A 19,373-nucleotide genomic window follows, 5' to 3' on the forward strand; every position below is an offset into this window, starting at 1 on the left:
GGATTTGCTGGGATCGGTGAAGGATGATTTGCTACTGCGGGAGGTGGCAATTTACAAAATACCGTGTCAATGTGGTATGGCCTATATACACTGCTGGCCATTAACATTGCTGCAACACGAAGATGACGTGCTACAGACGAGAAATTTAACCGACAGGAAGAAGATGCTGTGATATGCAAATCATTAGCTTTTCAGAGCATTCACACAAGGCTGGCGCTGATGGCCACACCTACAACGTGCTGACATGAGGAAAGTTTCAACCGATTTCTCATACACAAACAATAGTTGACCGGCGTTGCCTGCTGAAACGTTGTTGTGATGCCTCGTGTAAGGAGGAGAAATGTGTACCATCACGTTTCCGACTTTGATAAAGGTCGGATTGTAGCCTATCGCGATTGCGGTTTATCGTATAGCGACATTGCAGCTCGCGTTGGTCGAGATACAGTGACTGTTAGCAGAATATGGAATCGGTAGGCTCAGGAGGGTAATACGGAACGCCGTGCTGGATCCCAAAGGCCTTGCATCACTAGCAGTCGAGATGACAGGCATCTTATCCGCATGGCTGTAACGGATCGTGCAGCCACGTCTCGATCACTGAGCCAACAGATGGGGACGTTTGCAAGACAATAACCATCTGCACGAACAGTTCGACGACGTTTGCAGCAGCATGGACTATCAGCTCGGAGACCATGGCTGCAGTTACCCTTGACGCTGCATCACAGACAGGAGCGCCTGCGATGGTGTACTCAACGACGAACCTGGGTGCACGGCGAATGGCAAAACGTCATTTTTTCGGATGAATCCCGATTCTGTTTATAGCACCATGATGTCGCATCCGTGTTTGGCGATATCGCGGTGAACGCACATTGGAAGCGTATATTCGTCATCGCCATACTGGCGTACCACCCGGCGTGATGGTATGGGGTGCCATTGGTTACACGTCTCGGTCACCTCTTGTTCGCATTGACGGCACTTTGAACAATGGACGTTACATTTCAGATGTGTTACGACCCGTGACTCTACCCTTCATTCGATCCTTGCGAAACCCTACATTTCAGCAGGATAATGCACGACCTTATGTTGCAGGTCCTGTACGGGCGTTTCTGGATACAGAAAATGTTCGACTGCTGCCCTGGCCAGCACATTCTCCGTATCTTTCACCAACTGAAAACGTCTGGTCAATGGTGGCCGAGCAACTGGCTCGTGACAATACGCCAGTCACTACTATTGATGAACTGTGGTATCGTGTTGAAGCTGCATGGGCAGCTGTACCTGTACGCGCCATCCAAGCTCTGTTTGACTCAATGCCCAGGCGTATCAAGGCCGTTATTACGGCCAGAGGTGGTTGTTCTGGGTACTGACTTCTCAGGATCTATGCACCCAAATTGCATGAAAATGTAATCACATGTCAGTTCTAGTATAATATATTTGTCCAATGAATACCCGTTTATCATCTGCATTTATTCTTGGTGCAGCAATTTTAATGGCCAGTAGTGTAGTAGGATAGACAACGCGTACAGTGGAAGAGCGTTGTACAGAACATCAACGCTGCACTCGCCTACTGCAACCCAGTAAGTCTGCAGTTGCGGAACATTTTATTTCTAACGGACATTCAATGGAGGACGACAAAACTTCGATTTTGGCCACAGCAACATCTTTTTGGGACTCCATTATCAAAGAATCCGTTGAAATAAGCATTGCGGGAAATCTTATTGACCGTGACAGTGGTTACCAATTGAACAACGCATGGAATCCCGTCATCTCCTAAAGTTTCTCGAGACGAAGACGCCAGAAGACCTCGATAGCTGCGGCCAGCGACAATACCGACGTTGGTGTGGTCCTCGTGTGTCCGCAACTGCAACACATGCGCGGCAGTACTATCAGCTCACTGTTCACTGTGTAAGACGGAGCGGAGAACGCCTTCGTGAGTCCTCGTTCGGCTCACCTGAAGATGGCTGGCAGTTGTCCAGCCGAAATATCGTGCAATGAAGTTTACGACGACCGGCTGCAAACCCGAACTCATCTTGAACACTGTATATGTGGCTCATACACGATGATGCACCAGAACATTTTCGCAGCAATGTGCATGTGCATTTGAAAATGCCGTCCAAGACAGTTTCGATTGGTCGGAGAGGCCCCACAACTTTGCCTGTACATTCTCCAGACCTCAGTTGACTAATGTTTTCACTAAGATTCTTCAAGGAACTGATGGTCGACGTCACTCACGTCGTATTTTATAACATTACTGATACTGTCAATAATGTTTCAAATTTAGCATACTTCTTGTGATTCATTCATTTAGGTACTGTGAAATGGTAATCATAATTATTTCTAAAGAAATAATGAAGTATGTGTAAAACGCGATGATATGAGTTGTACATCCTCAAGTTGTCTCGTACGCAACTCTAAAGCAGTCATGGTGACAACAAACTGAGTTACGTGACGTAGTACGAAAACAATGAGATTTATAAATAATAACCAGGAGGAAGTACATCAGATATCGACTATTTAAGCACTTTACTAAAATACATTTATAGCCTTCCAGTTGAATTAAAAATGATGCACGAACAAAGAAAATTTTAATAAATTACAGTCATTTCCATCTTTCTACTTTCTCCATGGAAGAATAAGTAAACATGTAAACACGTGTGTGTGTGTGTGTGTGTGTGTGTGTGTGTGTGTGTGTGTGCTTCAAAAACGCAGAACTAATTTTGAATTTTATATAAATATAAATACGACCCGTTACTGTAAATAAATAGCATACAACCATAAGAGAATGAATGAGCCAGTTAATACGGATCTGGTGTTTAGGAGTCTTGAAAGACACAACGAATATTTACTACACTACCAGTGTCTTACCTTGAGATACTCCTCTTGTAAGTGTTCATTCTTGAACAGATCGATGATTTTGACGGTGACATCGATCCCAAGAGCCTTAGCAACAGTCAAGGCTACTCTGGACGGTGGGCTGGGAGGACAGTGATACAGAACTACAGGCATGATTCACGGGTCGTCTGAAAACAAGCAAAATATATGATCCCTTTATAAGAAAGGTGACAGGAAATTTCTAAGTAACTATCACATAATTTCTCTGCAACAACTTTGTCCATAATATTTCAGAAGATAATGTGCTCAAGAGAGGTATAACACTGAAGTACAGACAATTTACTTATGGAGTCACATTTGCGACTTTAACAGGATTGCTCAACTGAGAACGGCATTTCTACATTTACTCACCAAGTACACTCTGAACACTACGAAAAAGAAAAAAAAACGCACTACGGAGGAATTATCCGAATGGGAGGAAATCGGTAGAAGTGATGTACACTACTGGCCATTAAAATTACTACACCACGAAGATGATGTGCTACAGACGAGAAATTTAACCGACAGGAAGAAGATGCTGTGATGTGCAAATCATTAGCTTTTCAGAGCATTCACACAAGGCTGGCGCCGATGGCGACACCTACAACGTGCTCACATGAGGAAAGTTTCCAACCGATTTCTTATACACAAACAGCAGTTGACCGGCGTTGCCTGCTGAAACGTTGTTGCGATGCCTCGTGTAAGGAGGAGAAATGCGTACCATCATGTTTCCGACTTCGATAAAGGTCGGATTGTAGCCTATCGCGATTGCGGTTTATCGTATCGCGACATTGCAGCTCGCGTTGGTCGAGATCCAATGACTGTTAGCAGAATATGGAATCGGTGGGTAGACGAGGGTAATACGGAACGCTGTGCTGGATCCCAACGGCCTCGTATCACTAGCAGTCGAGATGACAGGCATCTTATCCGCAAAGCTGTAACTGATCGCGCAGCCACGTCTCGATCCCTGAGTCAACAGATGGGGACGTCTGCAAGACAATAACCATCTGCACGAACAGTTCGACAACGTTTGCAGCAGCATCGACTATCAGCTCGGAGACCATGGCTGCGGTTACCCTTGACGCTGCATCACAGACGGGAGCGCCTGCGATGCTGTACTCAACGACGAACCTGGGTGCACGGCGAATGGCAAAACGTCATTTTTTCGGACGAATCCAGGTTCTGTTTACAGCATCATGATGGTCGCATCCGTGTTTGGCGACATGGCGGTGAACGCACATTGGAAGCGTGTATTCGTCATCGCCATACTGGCGTATCACCCGGCGTGACGGTATGGGGTGCCATTGGTTACACGCCTCGGTCACCTCTTGTTCGCATTGACGTCACTTTGAACAGTGGACGTTACATTTCAGATGTGTTACGATCCGTGGCTCTACCCTTTATTCGTTCCCTGGGAAACCCTACGTTTCGGAAGGATAACGCACGACCTTATGTTGCAGGTCATGTACGGGTCTTTCTGGATACAGAAAATGTTCGACTGCTGCCCTGGCCAGCACATTCTCCAGATCTCTCACCAACTGAAAACGTCTGGTCAATGGTGCCCGAGCAACTGGCTCGTCACAATACGCCAGTCACTACTGTTGATGAACTGTGGTATCGTGTTGAAGCTGCATGGGCAGCTGTACCTGTATACGCCATCCATGCTCTGTTTGACTCAATGCCCAGGCGTATCAAGGCCGTTATTACGGCCAGAGGTGGTTGTTCTGGGTACTGACTTCTCAGGATCTATGCACCCAAACTGCGTGAAAATGTAATCACATGTCAGTTCTAGTGTAATATATTTGTCCAATGAATACCCGTTTATCATCTGCATTTCTTCTTGGTGTAACAATTTTAATGGCCAGTAGTGTAATTGTCGTACCGTATAGCGGGCGACAGTCAGGTGGTATCCCACCATTGTCCAGGGCATCTCAATACACGTCTTCAGTCTGGAATCTCCTTGTCTGAAGTAGAATTGTCTCCAGTGATGAGCCCCGATGACCAGTGAAGACAAGTTTAGAGAAGTCGCAGACAACGTTGGGATACGAACCAGACTCTCGTCCGCCATACGGCCCGATAAGCAGGAGTCATGGTCTGGGGTGCCATTTCTTTTCATAGCAGGACCTCTTTGGTTGTCATCGGCGGCACACTTGCAGCACAGCGACACGTCAACAGTATTCTACGCTCCCTTTTGTTGCTCTTCTTGGTAAATCATGCACGGGTTACACTCCGACAAGATAATGCCCGCCCGCACATGGCAAGAGTTTCTACTTCTTATCTTCGTGCTCGCAAAACCTTACCTTGACCAGCAAGGTCGTCAGATCTCTCAATTGAGAATGTTTGGAACATTATGAACAGGGGTCTCTTAACCATTTCGGGATTTAAACGATCTGTCGCGTCAGTTGGACAGAGTTTGGCTCGATATCCTTCAGGAGGACATCCAAAAACTATATTAATCAATGCCAAGCCGAATGACCGCTTGTATAAGGACCCCGGGCGGACCAATGCATTATTTACTGGGTCCATTTGTGAAGCTCTTTCTCCTGAATAAATCATCCAATTTTTCTGAAATTGTTTGTCTGTACGTGTACATCACATCTACTGATTTCCACTCCATTCGGACAATTCCTTCGTGGTGCGTCTTTTATTTCTTGGGGTATATTGCAAGCTTGATATATTTGATTCTTTTATGAAATTGCCAAGACATTTTACCTTGCAAGAAGAGCTCATATTTTATGAAATATATGATGTTGTGAACAACTAGTTTGAATAAGTAAGCAAAAAGTTGTGCAGAATACTTATAACACCACTAGAAGGAAACAACAAAATGGTTCTGAGCACTATGGGACTTAACTTCTGAGGTCATCAGTCCCCTAGAACTTAGAAATACTTAAACCTAACCAACCTAAGGACATCACACACATCCATGCCCGAGGCAGGATTCGAACCTGCGACCGTAGCGGTCGTGCGGTTCCAGACTGTAGCGCCTAGAACCGTTCGCCCACCCCGGCCGGCAAGGAAACAACATTTTGGCTCTGAGCACTATGGGACTTAACATCTATGGTCATCAGTCCCCTAGAACTTAGAACTACTTAAACCTAACTAACCTAAGGACAGCACACAACACCCAGCCATCACGAGGCAGAGAAAATCCCTGACCCCGCCGGGAATCGAACCCGGGAACCCGGGCGTGGGAAGCGAGAACGCTACCGCACGACCACGAGATGCGGGCCGAAACAACATTTTGGTGACAGCGAAGACACCGTGAAGGGTGTCCCAAGGGTTACATTTCAGATGCGTTATTACTGCTTACATGAGAGAATAACCTTCCAATTTAAAAAAATCACGAAAGTTAACATTTTTCCAGGCAACACAGGCATTACGAGCTCACCGGACAAAAAAAATCAGTCACTTCCTTAAAAAACAAAAAAAAAAGGGGGGCACCGGCGGCTTTGGAACACTGTGGATGTCACAGAACTATTAACAGGTGGACATGTGACCCACAACAACTACCGCAAATCTTGACACTGAAGTGATGTGTATGTGCCCAATGAATTCTATGAAATTTACACAGTAAGACAGGTCGACGTCGTGATGTGAAATAATATCAGAAAGGAGCTGACGTGTTTGGAGGCGCTTATGATCACACCGTGAATGAAGCTGCCAGATTTAATGGTGTATCAATGCAGAATCCCCAATTTGTCTACGAGAAATGATAAGAAGAGCAGTCACAAAGCGAACAGGGACCAGAGGCGGGCGTCACGCCTTGTCAACGAGAACCAGTTATGAAACCGACAGAAATTGCTGTGGTCGGTGAATTCGAGCCCTTCTCAACCAGCTTGCGAAAGAACATCGTGAAGGGAACTGCATGCACTAGCTATTTGGGAGTCAGGTACCTTGCAAAGGGCCACTGCTCACAGCGGTGCATACAGCGACGGGTCTTCAACGACACAGAAACTTGATGGTATTTGAGAATAAAATTCAGTCATCATTTGCACAATTATTTGTATTTCACTTTTTGAACAGATTAATCTATCATCTTTAGAAGCCTAAAAACCTGGGATGTTATAAACCATTAGAACTTGGCCATACACTTATGTAAAGCTTGCTTAATATTAAATTTGTTTCGCAGATGTCAATGTTTTCTTCACACACACATAAATCCATGACACACCCAAAAATGTACATATTGTATATGATAATTATAAATACTATAAAAATTATAAGTAAGGTATATAGAGGCAGTTAACGCAGGATGGTCAGAAATAGTCTGAAAAAGCTTGTAAGGGTGTTTCAGGGGAAGCTATGCTGAGAAATAATTGTTACGAAAGAAATTTGATCCGTTGTCCATTTCCGAGTTATTTAGCATTGAATTTAGCTAATCAGGTCGTTGCGCGCGCAAATTCAAGCTTGCACGCGCTAAACTGCGATCAGGCACAGATATCGGTGGGTCCGTGAGTTACTACTTGCTCAAATGCTCATTACCAGTTCAAATTTGCCTTTTTCGGAAGTGATAGATTTAAGCTAGGTGAGCAACAGCTACGTCTGTACAGTTTGAAGAAACAAAATGGAGAACACGTTTCGCAATACTTTTTCTGACGGGCTGCTTAAATTTGTGCGCGACGACCCGAGTTGCTAGCTTCAATGCTAAATACTAACTCTGAAACGGCACAACATATAGAATTTTTCTCAGTACAGCCTCTCCACCGACACCTTTACAAATTCTTCAGACTGTTTCTGACCACCTTGTACATTGTATTGTATTGTATTGTATTGTATGTGAACTGGGGGCCTAGAAACGACGGAGAGGCTCCGCCCCCGCCACAGCCGCAGTGGTCCACAAACCCACGACGACTACCGCAGTCCACTTCACCCCTCCGCCGCCCCACACCGAACCACTCTTTCAGGGTTATTGTGCGGTTCGGCCACCGGTGGACCGCCCCCAGGGAACTCCTCACACCAGACAAGTGTAATCCCTATGCTTGCGTGGTAGAGTAATGGTGGTGTATGCGTACGTTGAGTACTTGTTTGCGCACCAATCGCCGACATAGTGTAGCTGAGGCGGAATAAGAGGAACCAGCCCGCATTCGCCGAGGCAGGTGGAAAACCGCCTAAAAACCATCCACAGACTGGCCGGCTCGCCGGACCTCGACAGAAGTCCGCCGGGCGGATTCGTGCCGGGGACCAGGCGCTCCTTCCCAATCCGGAAATCCGTGCGTTAGACCGCAGGCTAACCGGACGGGCTACCTTGTACATAGTATATTTGAAAAACTTGGCACATAGTTCCAAATAAGCTATTGCTGACTTTAGTATCTGTAAGTAATGGGCTACAGAATGAACCTCTTGGAAGAGACTGAAATATATAAACATTCCTACCTAAATTCCAAACATTTGTTGAACGATCAGCTTGCATTGAAAAATAAACGCTATTTTCATTTTATATCAGCTCTTATAAAATGGAGAAAACTAGCCCATTCTTTGAGATATTAATATCAGCAATAGCTTATGTCGAACAATGTGCCAAGTTTTCCAAATGTATTATATATAACATCCTTCATATATTTTATGATTTTACACGCTTTTACACACGTTAGTTGCTGCTATCTCAACATTTTCACTACGTATATAAATGTGATTCATTTACTGTAGATTATCAATCTATCTTCATAATTATCACATGTAATACTGTGTGCACAATTTTGGACATGCCATGACATTAGGCTTTTGTGAAGAAGATACTGACATCTGCTAAAAAATATGAAGTAAGTTTTTGTAATTAATTTCTTATACTTTACATAATTCTATGGCCAAATTCTAATGGTTTACAACATCCCAAACTCTGGAGGCTTCTGAGGATGACGGATTAATCTATTGAAACCAGTAATGCGCAAAAAAGTAACTGTGCAACTCGTGACTCTTTTATTCTGAATTACATACTACAGTTTCTGAGAAAATAAATGCTATGAATAAAATTATAAAACTAGATAATAGCTGACTGATGCATGTGTTGTGATTCGCTGATTCATAATTTAGCCCCTTTTCAAATAAAGTAAGGAGTCAAGGGTACCAATCGTGTAAAAAATCGTTTAAACCTGTGTGTGCGTAAAGGGTGTAGCCCGGGCCAGAGATTGTCTGGAATGTTGTCCGGCTGTTTTCTTGTACCGTGACCTGGGCAGACAAATTCAGATTACAGTGAACCTGAACCAGGAAGCTAACTTCAGCATTTCGGTAATCAAGCGTTGACCTTCCTTCCACATCATCATGATGAGTATGCTGCGGACAGCCGCGCCTTCCAAGATGACGACAGCCGTGTTCGCAGGGCTGCACGCATGCGTTCCTTGTTTGATGATCACTCAGGTAACATACCACATCTCGAATTACCCGCTACATCAGCCGAACTTAATCCCAAAGAAAATTTCTCGGACTGCACGAATGCCTGGTCTCACAGTGATTTCAACCAATGGAATTTTCTCTAGCTTCCAGCTATGTCAAGCGGTTAAGTATCCAAGAGATGTGAGACGAGTGTTCATTGGCCGTTGTCAAGTGGTCACAACTTAGCCGAGGTGCTTTCGCCCGAAAGTTCATGGATATTTAATCACCTGACGCGAATGTGCTACAGAATCTAATCATCAATGAGTGGCTTGAGCTGCATATTGCAAAGAAACTTGTGGACTCTCTTCCTCGCTGAATTGCGGCTACTATCAAGGAAAGAGAAGGTCTTACCCTGATGTCCCTTTGGGGTGATTAACTTTTACTTAGTTTACTTACGAGGGAAGTTCAATAAGTAAGGGGACACTTTTTTTCTGAAAGTAAGTTGGTTTTATTCAGGGTCCCAATGCGCCATATTACTCCCCACTCTCGTGACTAAAAAAACCTATTTTCCAGCATAATCTCCGTTCAATGCGACGGCCTTAATCCACTTTACTGGGAAGGCATGTATGTCCACACGGTACATGATACTGGTCGACGTCAGAGCCAATGTCTTGAAGCATCAGTAACCTCCCCATCATCTACTTCCAGCAGAGTGCATCCTTCATTGGGCCAAACAGATGGAAACTGGAATGTGCGAGATACGGGCTGCAGGGTGGATGAGGAAGAAGAGTCCATTGAGGTTTTGTGAGCTCCTCTGGGGTGCGATAACTTGTGTGAGGCCATGCGTCGTCCAGCAGAAGGAAAAGTTCGTTTGCGTTTTTGTGTCAACGAAACGCAGAATTTGTTCCTTCAATTTCCCGAGAGCATCACAATAAACTTCAGAGTTGAACATTGCCTAACCCCTTCAGAGTCCCAGAAGACAGTGACACAGTGACAACGACTTTACCGGCTAATGGTGCGGCTTTGAACCATTTCTCTGGAAGGGAGATGGTGTGGCGCCACTCCACAGCTGCCGATTTTGTCTGATTCGAAGTGATGACCCCATGTCTCAATGCTTCTGATAATGCTCGACAAAAAACTGTCGCGGTCAGCCTCGTAAAACGCAAACGATTCCGCACAAATTGTCTTTCGTTGCTCTTCATGTTCTTCTGTTAGGCGGCGAGAAACCCAGCTGGCACACACCTTTGTGTACCCCAATTGTTGCCCGCCCGATTAGTCGAGCAGTCTAACACAGGGCTTTCTGGAGCGGGAAGGAGCGCTTGGTCCCTGGCACGAATCCGCCCAGCGGACTTGTGTCGAGGTCCGGTGACCGGCCAGTCTGTGGATGGTTTTTAGGCGGTTTTCCATCTTCCTCGGCGAATGCAGGCTAGTTCCCCTTATTCTGCCTCAGCTACACTATGTCGGCGATTGCTGCGCTAACAAATTCTCCACATACACGTACATGCGTTCCCTGGGGCGGGGAGGGGGGGGGGGGGTGCGGGGGGGGGGGGGGGGCTCACCGGGAGCCGAACCGCACAGTAACCCTGGGTTCGGTGTGGGGCGGCGGAGGGGTGAAGTGGACTGCGGTAGTCGTCGTAGCGTTGTGGACCACTGCGGCTGCGGCGGGGACGGAGCCTCTCCGTCGTTTCTAGGTCCCCAGTTAACATACAATTGGAGGGCGAGTGTGTCTGCACTACCAACAGAGACAACCAGTTGTGAAGCGAGATGTTCGATTATGATCCCTCGATCACCTCGAATGAGAGTGTCCGGACGTTCCAACATTGCAACAGTCACAGCAGCGTGCGGCCGGCACGCGAGAGATCGGACAGCTTTGTGCGACCTTGCTGCGATGATGACAAACGCCTCACCCATCGACTCACCTAGGCCGGCCGCGGTGGTCTCGCGGTTCTAGGCGCGCAGTCAGGAACCGTGCGACTGCTACGATCGCAGGTTCGAATCCTGCCTCGGGCATGGATGTGTGTAATGTCCTTAGGTTAGTTAGGTTTAAGTAGTTCTAAGTTCTAGGGGACTAATGACCACAGCAGTTGAGTCCCATAGTGCTCAGAGCCATTTTTGACTCACCTAGCTGTTGTTCACTGCCAGACCTCAGTAGACATTCTACAAGTGCCTATGAATACCTGCGATGCTCTGATTTTTTGCCAAAAGAAACTACGTGACAGCTCTCTGCTTGGAACGCACCCCATTTACAGACGCCGTTTTCAAGGCTACATATAGCGCTGCCACATACTGGAACTTCACCAAACTATAGAGGCTGAAGCACGAATATTCCGTGACGAGCAAGAAGAAGTATTTAACAGCTGGATGACATCGACGATGGCAGGAGATAAAACAGACTGAAAGAAGAAGCTGAAGACAGGGAACATTGGCATCAGAAGTTTGACATACGAAGACACGGATCTTCCACTAGGCATAACACTACATAATAATAATAAGAAGAAGAATAAGAATAGTGTAAATAAAATTTATTTTATTTACTTCTTTTAGAATAAAATACAGTATACAAATCGTAAAGTAGTTCCTCCAGGAGTTCCAGATTTATGCTTAAATTTCATCCTTTTTCATTCTTTATGTCCACCCCCATTCCTAGACGCGTGGGGTAGCCCTGGTTCGATGGTATTTTTTACAGGTAGTAAGTCATATTTGTGCGAAATTTCGTTGAAATTATTCTACTCGTTACAGAGTTATGCTAATCCCTCGTACACCTCCATAGCCCATAATATGTAATCCCGTATAAGGTGTGATTCAATTGTCACACAGGCGAAAACGCTCTGAGGGAATTTTATTCTCTGAACAGCCAGCGAGTATTTGTTTTTCTCAGCCATTCTCTCACTGTGAAGGTTTTGTCCTGACATATTTATGATTCTTTCTACTACGTTCTTCAGACCGTTATATCTACATCGTCAGGTCGATTTAAGTCATTTAATATGGCGTGTGTGTCTTGTAACTACAACTTATGGGCAGATTTGCCAGTGTCTTTCAATGGTCACAGGTTGCTTTTACAATCTTACCTACGACCTAGTTCGCCCCGGTAGCTGAATGGTCAACGTGACGAATTCCCGTGCTAAGGGCCCGGGTTCGATTCCCGGCTGGGTCGGGGATTCTCTCCGCTAAGGGACTGGGTGTTGTGCTGCCTTCATCATCATCTCATCCCCATCCGGCGTGCAGGTCGCCCAATGTGTCGTCGAATGTAATAAGACCTGCACCCAGGCGGCCGGACCTGCCCCGCAAGGGGCCTCCCGGCCAACGACTCCAAACGCTCATTTCCATTTACCTACGACCTATACACTCACACAAAACTCGTACTTACAATATATCCATGCCTTATAAACTGATATAAATTCACTTCATGGTGGAGGTATAATCCTCCGAAATATGTACTGGAAAGTATAATATAAAAAATGTGACTCATTAGACTAAATTGTGGTTTCCATTCATATTCATAACGGTCATGGTCAAACCAAACCTAAAATGCTCACTTTGAAATTATTTTTTTCTTCATTTTGTTTATGCTTATTTCCAGTGGTTGAGTCGGTGTAATAGCAAACGTCAGAGCTTAATCCACCAGGCGTCCCGTAATTCTCTTTCAGGGCTGTAGCACGTTTTAATTGGGTTTTAGTAACCAATTCAGCGTCCAGGTCATAGAATTAACTTAACCCCTTCAGCATTAACTAACTCCAAACAAAATAATTATTGTAGAAATACAAAACTGAAAGTGTATTTTATCAAATGGCAATATATTTGAGTGTACGGAAGTCACCTTTATATGGATAAGGTATTAGTACCAGCATTACAGAGCAAACAGTATACTTCTTCATTTTTCTTTACTCTCATGTAGGTCATCTCTTTGAGACCTTCATGTGCTGGCACAGCCTGCTTTACCCGTTTACATTTGGAGAACTTATTCCAAAATCGTTTCACTTCGTCAGAAACATAACGCTGATTGGACGATATTAGCATTTACAGAAACCGTTATTACAATAAAATCAAGGCCACCGCGTAGCGTTCCGGCGCAGGTCTTATCATCAGCTTGGGTGAAGATGTGTTCTAAGCAGTTCAATCAGTACGTTGAGGACAATTTGGTTGAGGTCTTCTAAGTCACCCTTAAGCGAGTCTGAGGGAGAAAGTCTCCTAGGATGCTTAGCACAGGTGATTCTGGAACGGAGAGGAGAAAATTTGATTCATGGGAAGTGCAAACACAATTTAAGAACAATTTATTTTCCCACTATTATGTTAGGCCCTTCCAGTAACCCAAGGTTCATGAGTTCTACCTTACGATATCGGAGACAAACACTCCGCTTGCAGCTTGTTCCGAAAATACCCAGTCAACTACCTTAACCACAATTGGAGACAAGTGTGAAACAGCGCTTGTTCCTCTTCATATTCTGACATAAAATATCATCTACTAGCTCCGCGCCGCGGTGTTATCCGAGGTTAATCAGCAATTTGTAATAAGCTGTTACTCCCGAAACTCACTATCCAAGCATATGCGCCATCACAAAAGTTATGACTTGGAAGTCTTGCGGCGCAAATCATTTGCGACCCAGCAAACCGCGCGACACAAAAACAAAAAAAAAAATTTCCTCTAAATTTTGGAATAATGGGAAAACCTGACAGAACTAATGTCATTCGCAGCTCACTAGTTTACTTCATGGAAAACATTTTTATGCGACCGAGTAGCGATTTATAATATGTCCCAGAAACAGGTGTAACTAATTTCAAAACTGTTTGCGATATGCTTACCACGGGAAACCTCATAATTGTCTGGGTGTGCATGGAGAGCCACAAATATACTGCAATACGTCGCTGTGAGCAACTTTCCGAAACTTGTTGTTCTCCGTATATACACTCCTGGAAATTGAAATAAGAACACCGTGAATTCATTGTCCCAGGAAGGGGAAACTTTATTGACACATTCCTGGGGTCAGATACATCACATGATCACACTGACAGAACCACAGGCACATAGACACAGGCAACAGAGCATGCACAATGTCGGCACTAGTACAGTGTATATCCACCTTTCGCACCAATGCAGGCTGCTATTCTCCCATGGAGACGATCGTAGAGATGCTGGATGTAGTCCTGTGGAACGGCTTGCCATGCCATTTCCACCTGGCGCCTCAGTTGGACCAGCGTTCGTGCTGGACGTGCAGACCGCGTGAGACGACGCTTCATCCAGTCCCAAACATGCTCAATGGGGGACAGATCCGGAGATCTTGCTGGCCAGGGTAGTTGACTTACACCTTCTAGAGCACGTTGGGTGGCACGGGATACATGCGGACGTGCATTGTCCTGTTGGAACAGCAAGTTCCCTTGCCGGTCTAGGAATGGTAGAACGATGGGTTCGATGACGGTTTGGATGTACCGTGCACTATTCAGTGTCCCCTCGACGATCACCAGTGGTGTACGGCCAGTGTAGGAGATCGCTCCCCACACCATGATGCCGGGTGTTGGCCCTGTGTGCCTCGGTCGTATGCAATCCTGATTGTGGCGCTCACCTGCACGGCGCCAAACACGCATACGACCATCATTGGCACCAAGGCAGAAGCGACTCTCATCGCTGAAGACGACACGTCTCCATTCGTCCCTCCATTCACGCCTGTCGCGACACCACTGGAGGCGGGCTGCACGATGTTGGGGCGTGAGCGGAAGACGGCCTAACGGTGTGCGGGACCGTAGCCCAGCTTCATGGAGACGGTTGCGAATGGTCCTCGCCGATACCCCAGGACCAACAGTGTCCCTAATTTGCTGGGAAGTGGCGGTGCGGTCCCCTACGGCACTGCGTAGGATCCTACGGTCTTGGCGTGCATCCGTGCGTCGCTGCGGTCCGGTCCCAGGTCGACGGGCACGTGCACCTTCCGCCGACCACTGGCGACAACATCGATGTACTGTGGAGACCTCACGCCCCACGTGTTGAGCAATTCGGCGGTACGTCCACCCGGCCTCCCGCATGCCCACTATACGCCCTCGCTCAAAGTCCGTCAACTGCACATACGGTTCACGTCCACGCTGTCGCGGCATGCTACCAGTGTTAAAGACTGCGATGGAGCTCCGTATGCCACGGCAAACTGGCTGACACTGACGGCGGCGGTGCACAAATGCTGCGCAGCTAGCGCCATTCGACGGCCAACACCGCGGGTCCTGGTGTGTCCGCTGTGCCGTGCGTGTGATCATTGCTTGTACAGCCCTCTCGCAGTGTCCGGAGCAAGTATGGTGGGTCTGACACACCGGTGTCAATGTTCTTTTTTCCATTTCCAGGAGTGTATGTAGAGAAAGCTGAGTACCCGGACATGTCCGGGTATATACAGAGTGTACATAAAGACCGGGAACACTTTCAATTATTTATTGCACAAGAACCAAACATTGTACAGATATCATACATATGTCATTTTGAAGAGAAACCCTGAAAGTTTTTATCATGTATACCCCCACAGCGTAGTTTTGCCGATAGTCAGCGCTAGTCGCAAACACGGCGAGTTCAGGTGCGGAGCAAGCTTTCTGTGTGTTGGAGTTCGACAAAAACACGTGTGCTACAGCTGTTTAACGGATGTTTGTACCGTAAGAAGCCACCAACAGGGAAGGCCATTTACCACTGGCACAACAAATTCGTTACGACGGGTTGCTTTGGCCCGACAAAGAGAAACGGACATCCCAGTGTGAGTGAAGTGAATGTGGAGCGCGTACGAGAGACATTCATAAGGAGTCCAAAGAAATCGGTGCGTCGTGCATCCCGTGAACTCGAAATGACTCCAATGACAGTGTGGAAAGTCCTGCGACAGAAGCTCTCTTGAAACCATTCAAATTGGAGCTAGTGCAAGAGGTCAATGACGACGACAAACACAAGTGTTTTGAGTTTTGTCCGCAGTTGCAACAACTGAATGAGGATGGAGATAGCATTGTTCATCGCTTAATTTTTAGCGACGAAGCCACTTTTCAGACTAATGGGAAAGTGAACAGGCATAATTGTCGAATCTGGGGTACAAAGCATCCACACGAATGCACTGAATTTGAGCGTGATTCCCCCAAAGGTAAATGTTTTTTGTGCCTTGTCACGTCGAAAACTGTATGGACCATTCTTCTTCGCTGAGAGCACTGTCACTTGGACATGTTGCAGCAATGGCTGATGCCTAAAATGCAGTCGGACTCTCCGTTCACCTTTCAGCAGGATGGGGCTCCACCCCATTTTCATCATGAAGTTCGTGGTACCTGAACACCGAGCTGCCGCATCGATGGATCAGCCGTGCTACAGAAGGGGACAGCTGTTTCATGAAATGGCCTCCCCGATCACCAGATCTCACTATGTGTGACCTTTTTCTGTGGGGACACATTGAAGATCTGGTTTATGTACCGCCTCTACCACGCGATGCAGCAGAGCTCCAGGAGAGAATACCGGAAGCGACTGCCACAGTCGACGACGCCATGCTGGGACGGGTGTGTCAAGAATTCGATTACCATATTGACGTCTGCCGGGTCACTCATGGTCCGCACATCGAAGGTTTGTAAAAAAAACTTTCAGAGTTTCTCTTCAAAATGCAAGATGTACGTCATCTGCACAACGTTTAGTTCCTGTGCAATAAGTAATTGAAAGTGTTCCCGGACTTTATGTACACCCTATATTTTTTCCAGTCTTCTATCAGTCCATCTCCTCCTTCCCCCCCCCCCCTCTCTGTTCATCTCCTCCACCCTCACTCTCCATAGATCTCCTCCTGCCCACTCTCTGTCCATCTTTTCCTCCTCCCTCTCTCGGTCCATCTCCCTCTCTCATATCTCTGCGTCCATCTCCTCCATCTATCTCGCTGTCCTTCTCCTCCATCCCTCACTCCCTGCCTATCTCTCCTTCTTTCCTTTCTCTGTCCATCTCCTTCTGTCCCCACCCCTGTATATCTACTCATCTTTCTCTGTTCATTTCCTCGTCTCCCTCTCTTGTTCATATCCTCCTGCCCCATTTGTCTGTCCATCATCTTCTGCCTCCTCTCTGTGTCCATCTCTTCCTGCTCCCATCTGTCTCCAAGTTATCATCACACCCCAATAAGGGGGCTGGCGGTTCTTATCCCCGCAGGACATCTTTCCATATCGTAGCTGTCTACCAAATTTGGTTGAAATCGTTGTGGGGGTTTAGAATGACATTCTATCTGTGGTTTTGTCCACGTATGCACTAGGTAAATCTATTTCATGTAGGAGTATATTTAACATATTTCACACGTATTTGTACAAATATTTCATATTTCATCCGTATATCTAGCGAATTTTGCCGTGCAGTCTGATTTTCAGGTAGGTCAATGTTTATGACGTCATATCTCCTGAACAATGTGTCGTACAACGATATCATTTCGCTGGTACATCCAGTGGTACATATGTTTAGTGTCTGCGGAAAGCGTTCTGTGAATAGAGTTCGTAGTGAAGAAGTAGTACATTAAAACGTCATGTATGATGCAGCAGTTTTCACGCATTTCAGTGTTTATGACGTAAAATCTCCGGAACTATCTGTCGTACGGTAGTATAATTTTGCTGGATTCAGTGGTATATGTGAATACTGTATGCAAAATGTCTCTTGAATACAGGATAGAAAAATAAGAAATTAAAACATTGTGCTTCATGCAGCAGATTCCTGCACGAACAGTGACACTGCACAAGCGATAAATATTTTTCCTTCCATCATTTTGTGGGGGCTGTCAGCGAGAAGAAGTTTCGTAAAGGTTTGATATAATCTGTAAAATTTGTTACAAGTCACTAAGCGCTCTCATTCTCAAACACTGGAAGAATAAAATATGGGTATTCGCGCGTCGTGGGCTACATTTTTGTTTCACCCCAGTCGTATATAAGGTAGCCTTTGTGTTAATTCAAGATATAAGTTATCTCCATTTCAAATATTAACCAAATCTGCCCAGCCGTTTGAGCATGGGGGACTAACAAATGTATTAACACAAACACATTCACAAACTTTGCCATTTACAATATACACTCATTAACCAGAACATTATGGCCACCGACCTACTATCGATACAAACCCGTCCAGGCGACAGCAGCGTTACCTGACGGGGAATGGCTGCTAGTCAGACATATGCACAGCGCATGTAGTGCAAGTGGGCGTGCTGTCCGTGTGTAGAATGGGGAAGGCGCGCGATCCATTTGAGTTTTACTGAGGACGGATCGTGATGGCCTAGAGGCTTGGGACGACCATTTCCGAAACTGCACGACTTCACGGATGTGCGCGGAGTGCTGCGGTGAGTGTGTTCAACACATTGCGAAACCAATGTGAAACCATGACTACACGTCGTGGGGTTGGGCGGCAAACCACCATTACAGATGTCAGACATCGTAGGCTGGGCAGACTGGTAAAACAGGATAGGCGGCGAACAGTGGCTGAACTAACATCAGACTTTAATGCTGGGCAGAGCACAAGTGTGTCTGAACACACAATGCACCGAACACCCCTAACAATGGGCCTCCGGAGTCGATGACCTCTGCATGTGCCAATGTTAACACCACACTGTCTCATGAATCCCGATACCTTCTTCATCATGCCGATGGAATGGCGCCAATCCGTCGTCTTCCAACGGAACAGCCCCTTTGACACCTGCACTGGGAGACGGAGACAAACTAACGGCGGCTCCATTCTGTTCTGGGCGTCCATGGGTCCAGTGGAACTCGTGCTAGGCACCACGACTACCAAGGAGAATCGCACACTGGTTGCAGACCACGTACACCCCTTCATGACGATCATGTTTCCCGACGGCAAAGGCACTTTCCAACAAGATTATGCACCATTCCATGAAGCCGGGAGTGTGTTGGAGTGGTCCGAGGAACACAGCGGCGAGTTCGAGTTGATGTGCTGTCCCCCCAACTCGCCTGATCTGAACCCGATCGAACACATCTGGGATGCGAATGAACGTGGCGTCAGAGTTCATCGCCCTCCCCCCTCCCCTCCCCTCCCCTCCCCTCCCCTCCCCAGAATTTACGGGAATTTGTGACTTGTGTATGCAGATATGGTGTCAAATCTTTTCAGCGACCTACCAAGGCCTCATTTCTTCCATGCCACACCGCTGTTATCCGTGCCAAAGGTAGCCATAACGGCTATTAGGTAGGTAGTCATAATGTTCTAACTGACCCTTTTATATAGGATTACTCGTTGCGAT

The 19,373-nt window shown here is 46.3% G+C and overlaps 1 protein-coding gene across 2 annotated transcripts in view; it reads right to left on the reverse strand.

Annotated features, from left to right (window-relative positions):
* The window catches only part of LOC126198652 (glutathione S-transferase D7-like), an 87,608-nt gene that overhangs the window by 33,007 nt on the left and 35,228 nt on the right, over positions 1 to 19,373 (reverse strand). For both annotated transcript variants that reach the window (XM_049935122.1, XM_049935121.1), the window contains exon 2: positions 2,860 to 3,014. In XM_049935122.1, the coding sequence (XP_049791079.1) occupies positions 2,860 to 3,000 (141 nt within the window). In that variant the 5' untranslated portion in view covers positions 3,001 to 3,014. The remainder of the gene's footprint in view (positions 1 to 2,859; positions 3,015 to 19,373) is intronic.

The sequence above is a fragment of the Schistocerca nitens genome, chromosome 8 (assembly GCF_023898315.1).
Source record: "Schistocerca nitens isolate TAMUIC-IGC-003100 chromosome 8, iqSchNite1.1, whole genome shotgun sequence".
NCBI lineage: Eukaryota > Metazoa > Arthropoda > Insecta > Orthoptera > Acrididae > Schistocerca > Schistocerca nitens.